Raw genomic sequence first — 14,756 nt, 5'->3', positions numbered from 1 at the left:
GTATCAGCAGCATTTTATAGAGCGATGTGGTTTTACCAGCAGAGAGAATGCGCTGGTATTGCCAGAGAGAGTGTGGAATTTAAGAAATCGTTTGAAAAAGGAGGCAGCAAGGGGAGTGGAGGATGTGACTGCAGAGAATTTGTGGATGTGAGGAGCAATAACTGTGATTGGTTATCTGAACGAACCAATCAAATAAGCAAAGAAACCCGCATCATTACAGATTAGCCAATGGTGAACACGTCTTTCACCCATCCTTCATTTGCATAGTCGTCTGGGTTAGTCGATAAAAGAAGAGTTCAGACTGAACTTTCAGTTATTCTGAGTCTGCAGTTTGCATACACCATGCCTGAAGAAAAGAAACCCCAGACTGCCAAGAAGGGCGCCAAAAAGGCCCAGAAGAAGCCGATAACGAAAAGCGGCAAGAGGAAGAGGAGGTCCAGGAGGGAGAGTTACGGCATCTACATCTACAAAGTGATGAAGCAGGTTCACCCCGACACCGGCATCTCCTCCAAGGCCATGAGCATCATGAACTCGTTCGTTAACGACATCTTCGAGCGCATCGCCGGCGAGGCTTCCCGTCTGGCCCATTACAACAAGCGCAGCACCATCAGCTCCCGGGAGATCCAGACCGCCGTGCGCCTGCTGCTGCCCGGGGAACTGGCCAAGCACGCCGTGTCGGAGGGGACAAAGGCGGTGACCAAATACACCAGCTCCAAGTAAAACTGCACGATACACTGAAAAAAATATACTCAAAACAACCAAACGGCTCTTTTAAGAGCCACCCACAACTTCTGTGAGAAAGCTATACTATTATCGTTTTAGAAATCATAGACTTAAAATTGTCTTTCATTAGCGTTTCAGTCAGGAAGTTCTGGATAACACAGTAGCCGTTTTGGCTATGATTCTATTTACTGTTTTCCATGAATAATGTCTGCCCACTAACCCGTTGAGCGCCCTGTTCTCAGAGGAGTTGATATTCGGACACTTTCATTGTCTGTTGGGAGAGAGAGCAAATAGAAAAATGTTTCAAATTCAATTCTGTTCCTGTTTGGTCTCCATAACCAATCATTTCATTCCCTGTAAACCCCTGTGTTTTATGAAGCATCAATCTCAATACTGGCAAATTTAAACCAAAATGTGCTCTCATAGAAATCATAGAAACCCTACAGTGCAGAAGGAGGCCATTCGGCCCATCGAGTCTGCACCGACCACAATCCCACCCAGGCCCTACCCCCATGTATTTTACCCGCTAATCCCTCTAACCTACGCATCCCAGGACTCTAAGGGGCAATTTTTTTTTTAACCTAGCCAATCAACCTGACCCGCACATCTTTGGACTGTGGGAGGAAACCGGAGCACCCGGAGGAAACCCACGCAGACACGAGGAGAATGTGCAAACTCCACACAGACAGTGACCCGAGCCGGGAATCGAACCCGGGACCCTGGAGCTGTGAAGCAGCAGTGCTAACCACTGTGCTACCGTGCCGTCCCAAAATGTGCTCTCTGCTTTTGCGCGACGCCAGGAGGCAGCAGTCCACAACACGGAGACGGCATTATAATATTTTATAATAATGTTAATATGTTGACTATCCACGCCATTATTGTCCAAAGTACTAGAAATGAGATTTAGCGCCCCCAGGAAAGCGGGTTTCAAAAAAGACCGAGATTAAACCCAAATGTATCCCGGCTTGTAAAAGCGAATCTGATAAAATAGGAACCAGTGAAGTAATGGACGCTAATTTCTAAACATTGTCATTAGGCGGTGTTGACTATTCTGGAGACTTTCTGGGTGAAAGCATTTCCTTGTTTCTGACATGTATCGACGGTCTCACATGATTTTAAAAAATAATACATTTTGGGATTCTGCTAATTTGGCGCTATTTTCCAATTATTGCCCTGTTCTCATTAATCAGACACACGCAATCAGAAACTAGATGAAGAGAGATTGGCTGAATGTAAAAAAATTCCACATTAAAGCTGGTTTATTATTTGAATGATTTTTTTGTTTTACACATTGACGGGATTATAAATGTGAAGATTAATCGGTTGGAATTTGAAAATGTGGCTCCCGACTTTCCGCCCTCTGATTTTAATTCAGATTTCCCGCAGTATGTTCCTTCAATTAAGTTGCGACTTCTTGTCAGTTACACCGAAATCCCACACATAAAACCAGAAACTGATTTATAAAGGGAAATTTTAGATTAGGGAGAGAAATGGGGTGTATTCTAATCTTGAGCTGAAATCTGAATTGCGTATAACTTTGTTACAATTCCAACTCGACTTTTTCTGTGTTTTTTGGCGCTCATTTGAAATAAAGAATCGGTTGAAATTTGGCGCCCTTACTTTCCACCCTCAGCACATTGGCCTTTCCCGATTGGTGCTGGAAAGAGCTATCTGATTGGTTTTGTGGAGAAGGTGTTATCAGGTTTTCCCCATAGCCAATCAGCAATGTGTGCACCGCCATCCCTCCCCAAGCTACAAGAGAAGTGAATCTGGGCGGCTTTTCTCATTCTCTGTCAAAGTCTTTGTGAGATTGTGAAGATGTCTGGAAGAGGAAAGACCGGCGGGAAAGCTCGCAACAAGCCCAAGTCTCGCTCCTCTCGGGCTGGACTGCAGTTCCCGGTGGGCCGTGTTCACAGGCTCCTGAGAAAGGGCAACTATGCGGAGCGTGTGGGTGCCGGAGCCCCGGTCTACCTGGCGGCTGTGCTCGAGTATCTGACGGCTGAAATCCTGGAGCTGGCCGGCAACGCGGCCCGGGACAACAAGAAAACCCGCATCATCCCCAGACACCTCCAGCTGGCCGTGCGCAACGACGAGGAACTCAACAAGCTGCTGGGAAAGGTGACCATCGCTCAGGGCGGGGTGCTGCCCAATATCCAGGCCGTGCTGCTGCCCAAGAAAACCTCTGCGGCATCGAAGACTAAGTGAGGCGACCACTCTGAAATCTAACAACCCAAAGGCTCTTTTCAGAGCCACCCACTTTCTCTGAGAAAGGGCGACCCATTCTCCATCCGATTGGTGGCGAATCTGAGAATTCCTCTAACTTCCCACTAAAATGAGCTAATTGACGGGCTACCTCTTTATCTGTGAGAGGGCGGGTTAATCTGAGGGGTTTAATGCTGTATTGAATTAACCTCTGGCATCTGAAGTACTAGCAATTTGAATTAAGTACACACTGCCACACAGTGAAATAAATAAATTGAAAGAAAATAAGTTATTCCACCAATATATAATACGTGTTGCAGCTCTTTCCCTGACAGACTTGGTTGCTCTTCAGCCTTTGTTGGATTGAGTGCTGAGGTGGGTTTTTCGGCGCGCTCCCCGCGGATGCTTGGGGCCAGCAAGTTTGAAAAGATGTGCGACAATTATTTCAGGGCCCTGATTGGTGGAACTGCAACTGACTTTTCTTCAATTACAAAAAGCCCGCCAATTTCTGAGGGTCGCGAATCGGAAATTAAATGATTTGTCTCTTATTTAAAAATCGCAAACAATCTCAATGTTTGCTCAGTGTTTTAGCCCCAGGATTAAATTCAGTTTCATTTCGTGATCGACCCTTCCTGCCCGCTGGGCACCGCAGGGAATTATTAAACCCTTTTATCTCATTTCGATTTGATGTTTAAGTTTTCTTTCCACTTCCTCTTTTTTTCGAGCGGCTCCCCTCCTTTTTAGGAGCTGCCACTTTTAATTCTTCCTCTAAAATTTGAATTAGTTGATTTGGTTGGTCAATAAGATTGACCGGGCTGGGATAAAACTCCCGAGTCGTATGGGAAAAACGAAGTGTCACACAAACCTCATTTAACGCGATTCCTTCTGCATTAAAATGATCGTGGATTCGAAGAATAAGAGAAAGCTTTAGAAGGTTGAAGGGAGGTGAATTGCTACAAACCGAATGAAGGTCTTTAAACATCATTTAAAACACCGGCAAATCGGACATTTGTTATTTATTTTATCGGCCCCACATGCAGCAAGTCTCTTTCTGCCAGATGTACATCTTTCATACGCGGCAATAATGCTCCAAATTACATTTTCCCCTCCTGTGCCTAAGGTCAGTGCTCTCAGTGAAGATGTGGGCGGCTCTGATAAGAGCCTTTGGGTTTTGTGAGAATTGGGTGAATTTGTTCAGCCGCCGAATCCATAGAGAGTGCGGCCCTGGCGTTTCAGAGCGTACACCACATCCATGGCGGTGACCGTCTTGCGCTTGGCGTGCTCGGTGTAGGTGACCGCATCCCTGATCACATTCTCCAGGAAAACCTTCAGCACCCCGCGGGTCTCCTCGTAGATCAAGCCCGAGATCCGCTTGACCCCGCCACGGCGAGCCAGGCGGCGGATGGCTGGCTTGGTGATGCCCTGGATGTTATCACGAAGCACTTTGCGGTGCCGCTTTGCTCCGCCTTTCCCCAGTCCTTTGCCTCCTTTTCCTCTGCCAGACATGATTCTTCTTCAGTCAAATCGCTGCTGAATGAGAGAGGAGCAGCTGCAGCTTCCTTTATTATACAGCTCGCCCCGACCTGGCTGAGAAAGCGAGAGAGAGAGAGAGAGGCGGGGCGGGGAGGAGACTGACAGACAGTCAGAGCAGTGAAATGTCTTTCACCATTCAGCTCCTCCTCCTGCCGGCTCGAACCGACATTTTAGATTCAAATTCAAACAGAAGTGAAAAGAGCGCGAGGAACAAAACGTACAAACTGGAATATCAGATACAAGCTAGTTCGAAACCCGCATCTATTCAATTCAGACTTGCCAGTAATATTCCCGCCTCAGTACAATCCTTCCGAATATGTTAACACAAAGCGCTTCGTGCCCGACCTTTTCAAACTGATTAAATTAATCTGGGACTGTTCTGATCAGGTATTAACTCCTGCGATATCACAGCAAACACACCGATTCGGGGTGAGGATGTATTGGTGAGGATGTGCTGATGAACAGCAAAGACACTGAGGGAATGATCTCAGTTTGAACTTCAGACAGGGATTATCCAGCAGCTTGAACCGTTCTCTGCCTTTTCCCCACAGTCCAGCTTCCTTTGCTCAAACTGCGAGCAAATCGAACGGGGGGAACCGTGCAAATTGGAACAAAAACAGAAAATGCTGGAAAATCTCAGCAGGTTTGACAGCTTCTGTGGAGAGAGAATAGAGCGAATATTTGGAGCCTTCCTCTTCCTAACTCGAAACATTGGCTCTATTCTCTCTCCACAGATGCTGTCAGGCCTGGTAAGATTTTGCAGCATTTTCTGTTGTGATTTCAGGTTGCAGCATCCGCCGTATTTTTGCCTTTATTATAACTCAGCAAATTGCATTTGTTCTCTGAATGATTGTGGAGAGGCGCATGCGCGATGCTGCCCTGCGCAGAGCCCTGATGCCCTGACCGCATGCGCACTGCCCTCCCCTGGCTCCGCCCATTTCGTGATGCGGAAATCCTTTGTTTGAACCTGACTGAAATGGAAATGTCAGCGCCCAGGTCAGCGAGGAAGCAGCGTTCACATCCCAGCAGCACATCCATTGGTGAGTGTGGACACAGAGGAGCTCAGAGATCCTCACTGACTCGGGGGAAGTTTATGGAGATTCGGGAGCTGTTTGTAAGCGGCAGAGCGGAGCAGGAACCTGTTCCGGGATTGGAGTGAGCCGCGGGGGGGGGGGGGGGGGGAGGGAGGGAGAGGCGTTCCTGGGACTGTGTGAGACACTGCTGAGGGAGCCAGAAGGTGAATAAGCTGCTAGTGAAAATGATCGGGTTTTTCTCTGCTCAAACCTGTGATGTATAATCCCCCGGTTCAGCTTGTTTGTTGGCACTGCCCAGTGAATGGTGGAAACAGGCGGGACAGTGAGGATGGGAGCAATCCTGTAACTGACACGATCGGAGGTACCAGCTCATCCTGCTGAGAAACGAGAAAGAAATGTGTTAGCAGCAGCTGTTGGTTTCACTAAATGGTAAGTGAAATTGTAACCAGATGTGAGAAAAGCTCACTATCCCCCCGGGTAGTGACATCCTCTGAACGGTCCTGGTGTGGATAGATTCTAACTGTTGTCAAGTGTTATCAAAGCACCAAAAATACCGGATGGATAGAGGCTGTGTGGGGAAGTGGAATCAGAAACCTTTTTTATTATTGGTTATGAGCTGCAGACCATGTTTTTCTAACTGATTACCAATTGTAAAATGTCTTTGACATCGACTGAGCTTGACTTACAAGATATTTGTTTCCTTCCTCTAGGTGAACATAAGAAATAATTTCCCAGGTGCAGATTCATCGCAGAAGAACAAGTTCCCCTGTCAACTTCTAACTGCCAGTAGGTACAATAGTAATCCTAGAGTGCAGAGACACAGACATATCAAATCCACTGTTTCAGCGATCAGAAATAGTCAGAATTTCATTGAATTCCAGTTCTAGGTAAACATGTTAAATCCCAACAACCCTTGCTGTTTGTCATTTTCATAAATGACCTGGATGAGGAAGTGGAGGGATGGGTTGGTAAGTTTGCTGACGACACCAAGGTAGGTGGTGTTGTGGATAGTTTGGAGGGATGTCAGAAGTTGCAGCGAGACATAGATAGAATGCAAGACTGGGCGGAGAAGTGGCAGATGGACTTCAACCCGGATAAGTGTGTGGTGATCCATTTTGGCAGATCCAATGGGATGAAGCAGCAGTATAATATGAAGGGTACCATTCTTAGCAGTGTAGAGGATCAGAAGGACCTTGGGGTCCGGGTCCATAGGACTCTTAAATCGGCCTCGCAGGTGGAGGATGCGGTCAAGAAGGCGTACGGCGTACTGGCCTTCATTAATCGAGGGATTGAGTTTAGGAGTCGGGAGATAATGCTGCAGCTTTATAGGACCCTGGTTAGACCCCACTTGGAGTACTGCGCGCAGTTCTGGTCACCTCATTACAGGAAAGATGTTGAAGCCATTGAAAGGGTGCAGAGGAGATTTACAAGGATGTTGCCTGGATTGGGGGGCATGCCTTATGAGGATAGGTTGAGGGAGCTTGGTCTCTTCTCCCTGGAGAGACGAAGGATGAGAGGTGACCTGATAGAGGTTTACAAGATGTTGAGAGGTCTGGATAGGGTAGACTCTCAGAGGCTATTTCCAAGGGCTGAAATGGTTGCTATGAGAGGACACAGGTTTAAGGTGCTGGGAGGTAGGTACAGAGGAGATGTCAGGGGTAAGTTTTTCACTCAGAGGGTGGTGGGTGAGTGGAATCGGCTGACGTCGGTGGTGGTGGAGGCAAACTCGTTGGGGTCTTTTAAGAGACTTCTGGATGAGTACATGGGATTTAATGGGATTGAGGGCTATAGATAGGCCTAGAGGTGGGGATGTGATCGGCGCAACTTGTGGGCCGAAGGGCCTGTTTGTGCTGTGGCTTTCTATGTTCTATGTTCTATGCACTAAAGTACAGGTGGTAAAAACATTTCTCCAATTCACTCCTGCTCAATATCACTGGACAGGTCAGTCAGTGTTAGTCCAAAGTCGCAAGCATTGAGAGAGTCAGACAGTAGGGCAGAGGCCCTTTGGTTTATCAACTTCAGACGGAGGAAACTAAATCAACAATAATCCCACCGGATTTACCCTTGTGCAAAATGCTGAAGCGAATCATTTGGCCCATAACCTTATTCAAGTATTCATCTACATACATTTTAAAGGTTGACTTTTCTCCATCTCTACTACCCTTCCAGGCGGTGCGTGAAAGTATCTTCCCTCAAATCACATTGTAAGGTGGTCCAATCACCTCAAGATTAGATCTTCAGCTGCAAATGAAATATTAGATACTGTAGCTGATTGAAATGTACAGAATTCTACCCAGGCATCTCATAAAGCAATACCTTAAATTCCACTGCAAGGATTACAAAATTTGTCTTTCATTTTCATATTGTTTGCATTTCAGTAATGCATCATATGCCAGATCATTACTCACACTGATGGTCACAATACTAGATCACAGCAAATAAAATATGTTATACTGAAACTTTCGCAACATCACTCCTAACATAACCCATTGGACAATAAACCCAGTTTCCCACAATAAAGACAGACAGTCATCATGTAAAACACACACACAGATATTAGAGACAGAGAGATATGGAATAAAATCACTTCTTCCTGAACAGCAATATTTAAACAGTAAAAACATGCTGACTCACATTGCCGACATTGTTGGCTGCAGTTAAGAAAAAGTATTGATAACTTGCCAGTTTAAATTAAAATGGAGAACACACAGTTACACAACAGAAGTTGACAGTTGCATTTTTGTGCCATGTCTCTCCTGTGAAATATCCGATTCAAATTTTCATAGATACAGATGAAATAAATTGATGATTGCTGATAACATGAACATTCACAGGTTGAAAACTGAGTTGAAGACAAATGTCTGTACACCAATAATAGTTCACAGATATTAATGGAAAACACTCACACGCAAGTGCACACACACACAATGTTACATTTACTATTAGATGCAGAATTAAGGTGACGCTCATAAAATTAATTAACAGATGTCAAAACATGCTCATCTGCAACAGGGAAAGTCACTGATTCATTGATGTTCACATTCTAAACATACAGCAAAAACTGACAAATGCTGACTAATATTAAATCCACATATCAGTCAGTGCCAGATGCAGAATAATTCAGAAACTGACAGATTAAGGGAGAGAGGGCAAAAGAAACAACACTCGTGTACAAAGAAGTCTCTTAAACAGCAGAAATGCTCAGGGACAATTAACCCCTCACACACAATTACCAGAAACTGACAGGCAAAGTGCCAAAATCACAATTACACATCAGAAGCTGATAGGTAATAAATGCAGAAAGGAATCACTTTCACACAACTGAAATTTCACACAACAGTTCAGAACTCATGTTCAATGTTATAAAGTGGCAGACAGAGAAACAAACATTCTCTCCTGCCAAATAAGAGCTTTGATATGTACAGATTTTAGAAAACTCACATTGTAAAAACTGACACATGTATTGTAATAAGATTTATGATGAGCCATGGAGCTAAATCACTCTTCTTTCCTTCAAAACTGTGTGGTAGAGAGTTAAGTGGACCCAAGGGCTTGAATCAGAGGAGGCTGACAGATACAGACTGAACCCAGATTCCCATGACATAGACAGGCAACCAAATGCACTCACCTGATGAAGGAGCAACGCACCAAAAGCTCATGCTACCAAATAAACCTGTTGGACTTTAACCTGGTGTGGTGAGACTATTCACTGTGCCTACCCCAGTCCAACGCCAGCAATTCCACATCATAACAAAATGCTAAACCCACAACAGAAACAGGAACACAATGAAACCACTTTTGCACAACATAAATATAAAAACAGGTATTGCAAGTTTCTCAAGATAAGAAGGATAAATGTAGTCAGAAAGCACACATTGATAGCTACAGTAGCAAGTTAATATGTACACACAACTAATATGTTAAGTGAACTGGGAGAGACTGGTGAGAAAGGTGAATGCTCAATTGGAAATTGAAAGGTACAAAGTGATCCTTGCACTGAAATATCAAAGATTTCCAGTGAAACAGAAAGTGACACACCAGAGAGAGAAATGAAGTAAAGGCAATACCTGCACACCAGAATCTGATAAGCAAATTTTAAATTCCAACAGTCTCAGATCACAAATTGTCAGGAAGTGATGACATTTTCATTCACTTACCATTAACTAAGGGACACAGGATAAATTCATGGACACATATGTGACCCTGACATTTACAGAGAATATACACTTGCAGTTACTTATCACAAGAGTTAAAAATGCTGAATGGAACCCACACATACGCCTATCAGAAACATTTTCATGTCAGAGACACAGTGAAAGTAAAGCACACAGCTCCTAACTAAGCACATTATTTGCAGAATTTCAGCCATATTCATATTACAGAAAATGGTAAATTCAAAATAAAACAGTCAATGACACATATATCAAATATTTCAAATTGTTGCACAGCAGCAATTAACAATGTGAAGAGTGAAATTACCATACACAAACACAATGTAAAAAAAAATTCATGGTAAGATAAAGAAAACTGACAGACACAGAGGGATCCCGCATTCACTTGGCCTCATTTAAACAAGCGTAGAAGAGAAAGTGTTCTCCCAAACCAGAAACCAGCAGATGCAGAAACTCAAACCCCACTGTACACACACACACACCACTCCCCTCTCGCTCTCACACACATATGCAAACACACCCCTTCCTCTTTACAAACACACACACACCATCCTCTCATATACACTGGCATACATACAAGCACAGACATAATTTCTGGGGAACCTTTGATTCCACTCAACCCTTGCAGGGTGACATGTTGGCACAGTGGTTAGCACTGCTGCCTCACAGCTCCAGGAACCTGGGTTCAGTTCCATCCTTGGGTCACTGTCTTTGTGGAGTTTGTATGTTCTCCCCGTGTCTGCATAGGTTTCCTCTGGGTTCTCCAGTTTCCTCCCACAGTTCGGCAGATGTGCTGTTTAGATGCATCGGCCATGCTAAATTCTCTCTCGCTGTACCCTAATAAAAGATGATGCAAGTCTAACTTCTTCACAAACTCACTTTATTATCTTTTATAACTCCACATACACACACCCAAAACCCAGTGCCACCTGGAACCTCTTTATATATCCTAGTGATTTCTACTCAATGATTAACATCCAATTTAGGACTTAAATAGATGACTGTTAACCCATTCCTAACACCTGAACAGGCACTTAGGGATTTGCGTAGGAACTTCATTGGCGGGTTAATGTAAGCCTACTTGTGACATAAACTTTAAACTGGTGACTGCATTTGCCTCTTGATGAAGGATATCTTCACCAGCTTCAAGTGCAGCTTCGGGCCCGTTGCTTTCCAGTTTTGTGTTCACAGACGGCAAGATCCAGTTTATTGTGGACTTGCCATCTGCTGGTTGAAAATGAGTCCTACAACAAGGTAAAGATTGATTCAGAAGTATTTTAACTTGGAACGAGGAAACAGGAAACTGGTACCTTCAGAGTCAACTGTTTGCAAATCATTATATGGATCAAATTTAAAGTTCTAAAGTTTGAAGGGATGAAGCATTTGTATAAATACAGCGTGCGTAGCATCGTGTGAAGCACAATTTTCAGATAGCTGTGAGAAGAGCTCCCTTCCATGCCACTGACCATTGTTTGATTCCCGGCTTTTGCAGTGTTCCCATATTTTCTGTACTTTTAATGCACTTAATTAAATATTTCCAGCATTGATGTAGTTCACTGTTAAAATAAGAACAACAAAATAATCTTATGATGAATGTATTTTCAATGTAAAATTCTGTTTGATTCTGGAATAGAAACGTTTTTAAAAGAAAAGTATAGGCCTGCAAATTAATAAATTAATTCAAGAAAAGAAAAACAATCATTAATACTGAAACATACAATTAAAAAATGCTTGCAAGCTGAGTCAATGGGTTCACCTGATGCCTGATGAAATGAGTAATTAAGGTAGATACATAATAATATTAATTTAAAAAGGCAGAACTTAAACACCTGAAATGCCAAGATAATTCTGACACAATGTGGATAAACTGTCACTCACAAAGTATACAGACACTGCCGGATCATCAGGCCCAATGTAACGAAGAATATAATTATTCAGTCCCACATTGTTTCCCAGGTCAGAAAACTATTTTCAATCCAAGAGTAAAATAGTTTGTCATTGGATGACTTTTTCAAATTTCCCTCTAACCCAGTTGAGAAGGGGAGACATCAACTACAGAATTTTAAAACTCCAGATTTCAATGTCCTCTGTGAAACTAGTCAGAAATCAAATAGCTAATCTTAGCTAGAATGGGCAGCGTATAAATTATAGGCAGAATCTGGATGAATTGCAATGAAGTGCCCAAGAATTCAGCCAAGGCCACATCTTGCATATCAGCCCAACATAAAAAAAAATCCCAGCGCATTATATAAAACTGAAAGAGAAGAGGACAAATCTTTTATTACACACTGCAGGAGTTAAATGCAAGGTCATTGATCTGATTGACACATTTTAGAATTCACATAGTTTCAAAATGAATACCATTCCACAACTCAAATGCAGCGAGAGTACTCTATTACTATAGCATAGATCAGATCCATATTATAAATTAGATCCTATGATGAACAGATATTAATTAATATGTTAGTATATTAAACGAATAGTTTCCAACACAATGCCTGAGATAAAAAAAAGTTCAGATACAGAATATCCCACACTTACGACAAAACAGATACAGATTGAAAACTACACTTAGATAGATAAGCAGAGAATCATTGGTGCAAAATGAATCTGCCATTCACATTCTTGCCTCAGACAGACACAAGAAGAATATATTTCAACACTTACCAGTGACGAAAATAATTACTGATTGATTGCTACCTGTATACACGATACTAGAGGCTGACAGACTGAGGATGCAAACTTTAGTTATAAAAACTGCCAAAAATGAAATCGATATAATAAATCCCACAGTTAGTTACACTCTCCGAAATAGATGAATCGGGAAAATAATTTGGTTGATAATAAATCTACACAAATACAGAAACTACCCCACAATCAGATACAAATAGTCCAAAAATGGAGGATTGGAGGATAGCTAATGTGGTTCCGTCATTTAAGAAGGGTAGGAAGGATAACCTGGGAAGTTATAGGCCGGTGAGCTTGACGTCCGTGGTAGGGAAGTTGTTGGAGAGGATTCTTAGAGATAGGATGTATGCACATTTAGAAAGGAATAAACTCATTGATGATAGTCAGCATGGTTTTGTGAGAGGGAGGTCATGCCTCACTAACCTGCTGGAGTTTTTTGAAGAAGTGACTAGAATGGTTGGCGAGGGAAGGGCCGTGGATGTCGTCTATATGGACTTTAGTAAAGCGTTTGACAAAGTCCCTCATGGTAGGTTGGTGCAAAAGGTTCGATCTCATGGGATAAAGGGGGAGGTGGCTAGATGGGTGGAGAACTGGCTTGGTCACAGAAGTGGAGATGCGCTCCGAAAGCTTATGGTATTTGCTACCAAATAAACCTGTTGGACTTTAACCTGGTGTTGGTCACAGAAGACAGAGGGTGGTAGTGGAAGGGTCTTTTTCCGGCTGAATGCCTGTGACTAGTGGTGTTCCGCAGGGCTCTGTATTGGGACCTCTGCTGTTTGTGATTTATATAAATGATCTGGAAGAAGGTGTAACTGGGGTGATCAGTAAGTTTGCGGACGACACGAAAATGGCTAGACTTGCAGATAGTGAGGAACATTGTCAGAGGCTACAGAAGGATATAGATAGGCTGGAAATTTGGGCAAAGAAATGGCAGATGGAGTTCAATCCAGATAAATGCGAAGCAATGCATTTTGGTAGAACTAACGTAGGGGGGAGCTATACGATAAATGGCAGAACCATAAAGGGTGTAGATACGCAGAGGGACCTGGGTGTGCAAGTCCACAGATCCTTGAAGGTGACGTCACAGGTGGAGAAGGTAGTGAATAAGGCAGATGGCATGTTTGCCTTTATAGGACGGGGCATAGAGTATCAAAGTTGGGGTCTGATGTTGCAGTTGTATAGAATGTTGGCTTGGCTGCATTTGGAATACTGCGCCCAGTTCTGGTCGCCACACTACCAGAAGGACGTGGAGGCTTTAGAGAGAGTGCAGAGGAGGTTTACCAGGGTGTTGCCTGGTATGGAAGGGCTTAGTTATGAGGAGAGATTGGGTAAACTGGGGTTGTTCTCACTGGAAAGACGGAGGATGAGGGGTGACCTAATAGAGGTGTATAAAATTATGAAAGGCATAGATAGGGTGAACGGTGGGAAGCTTTTTCCAAGGTCGGTGGTGATGTTGACGAAGGGTCTTAGGTTCAAGGTGGAGGGGGGGGAGGTTTAACACGGATATCAGCAGGACGTATTTTACACAGAGGGTGGTGGGGGCCTGGAATGCGCTGCCGGGCAAGGTGGTGGAGGTGGACACACTGGGAACGTTTAAGACTTATGTAGATAGCCACATGAACAGAGTGGGAATGGAGGGATACAAAAGAATGGTCTAGTTTGGACCAGGGAGCGGCGTGGGCTTGGAGGGCCGAAGGGCCTGTTCCTGTGCTGTATTGTTCTTTGTAAATTATGCAATGTATTAGGCACTGAATGACCACAGATAAGGATGGCACAGTCACACCCAACAGCAGGAACAAGGGAGTTTAAATGAATCAAACACACAATGTCAGCTACATCTTGATAAGTTAATCCACATTCGTATTTGATTCAAGGGAAATGTAGAATCGTGTCTGCACTCACAAAATGTTCAAGAAACTGAGAAGTCATGCACTAAACCCAATTCACTGAGATTATGAGAACATTAAGCTTAGAGCTTTCACCACAGTCGTATATGTAATAGATTTTTTTTTCAAAGTCGAATAGACAGAGAGCTGAATCCACAGACATACAACATGCCACAGATTGAATGGCACTATAGAAATCGAACTCAAATATTTTGACTGCATCACAATCAACTTTAACTTCACATTTGTTCCAGACAGATTCTGCTGGAACTCACTCTCGCAGGTTTTACCAGACACATTTTGATTCCCAGTTATGCCTGCTTTACAAATACTGAGCGATACACAGAGGCACAAAATCCATGTATTCACATACAATATGCAAAAACGGTGAGTGCAGAGTGATGCAAATGGTTCAGAGTACACAGAGAGGAGAAATCATAGAGTGAACACTCTATTTTACAATCATTATGAACAATCGTCAAACAAAAGGATTTCTACACAAGAATGAAAAAAAAGTG

General features: G+C 43.4%; 3 protein-coding genes across 3 annotated transcripts; 2 read left to right on the top strand and 1 right to left on the bottom strand.

Moving 5' to 3' along the window:
• Positions 1 to 332: 332 nt before the first annotated feature.
• LOC144493866 (histone H2B-like) lies at positions 333 to 2,320 on the top strand. The gene has a single exon (XM_078213442.1). It carries the CDS (start codon positions 343 to 345, stop codon positions 718 to 720), a length of 378 nt encoding a protein of 125 aa, XP_078069568.1. The 5' UTR covers positions 333 to 342; the 3' UTR covers positions 721 to 2,320.
• LOC144493864 (histone H2A type 1-J-like) lies at positions 2,320 to 3,960 on the top strand. The gene has a single exon (XM_078213439.1). It carries the CDS (start codon positions 2,542 to 2,544, stop codon positions 2,926 to 2,928), a length of 387 nt encoding a protein of 128 aa, XP_078069565.1. The 5' UTR covers positions 2,320 to 2,541; the 3' UTR covers positions 2,929 to 3,960.
• Positions 3,961 to 4,119: 159 nt separating this feature from the next.
• Positions 4,120 to 4,431, bottom strand: LOC144494038 (histone H4). The gene has a single exon (XM_078213613.1). It carries the CDS (start codon positions 4,429 to 4,431, stop codon positions 4,120 to 4,122), a length of 312 nt encoding a protein of 103 aa, XP_078069739.1.
• Between the last annotated feature and the right edge of the window lie 10,325 nt (positions 4,432 to 14,756).

This window comes from Mustelus asterias, chromosome 5 (assembly GCF_964213995.1).
Source record: "Mustelus asterias chromosome 5, sMusAst1.hap1.1, whole genome shotgun sequence".
Taxonomy (NCBI): domain Eukaryota; kingdom Metazoa; phylum Chordata; class Chondrichthyes; order Carcharhiniformes; family Triakidae; genus Mustelus; species Mustelus asterias.
The sequence above is the reverse complement of the archived record's forward strand: the minus strand, read 5'-3'. Positions and strand labels throughout refer to the sequence as shown.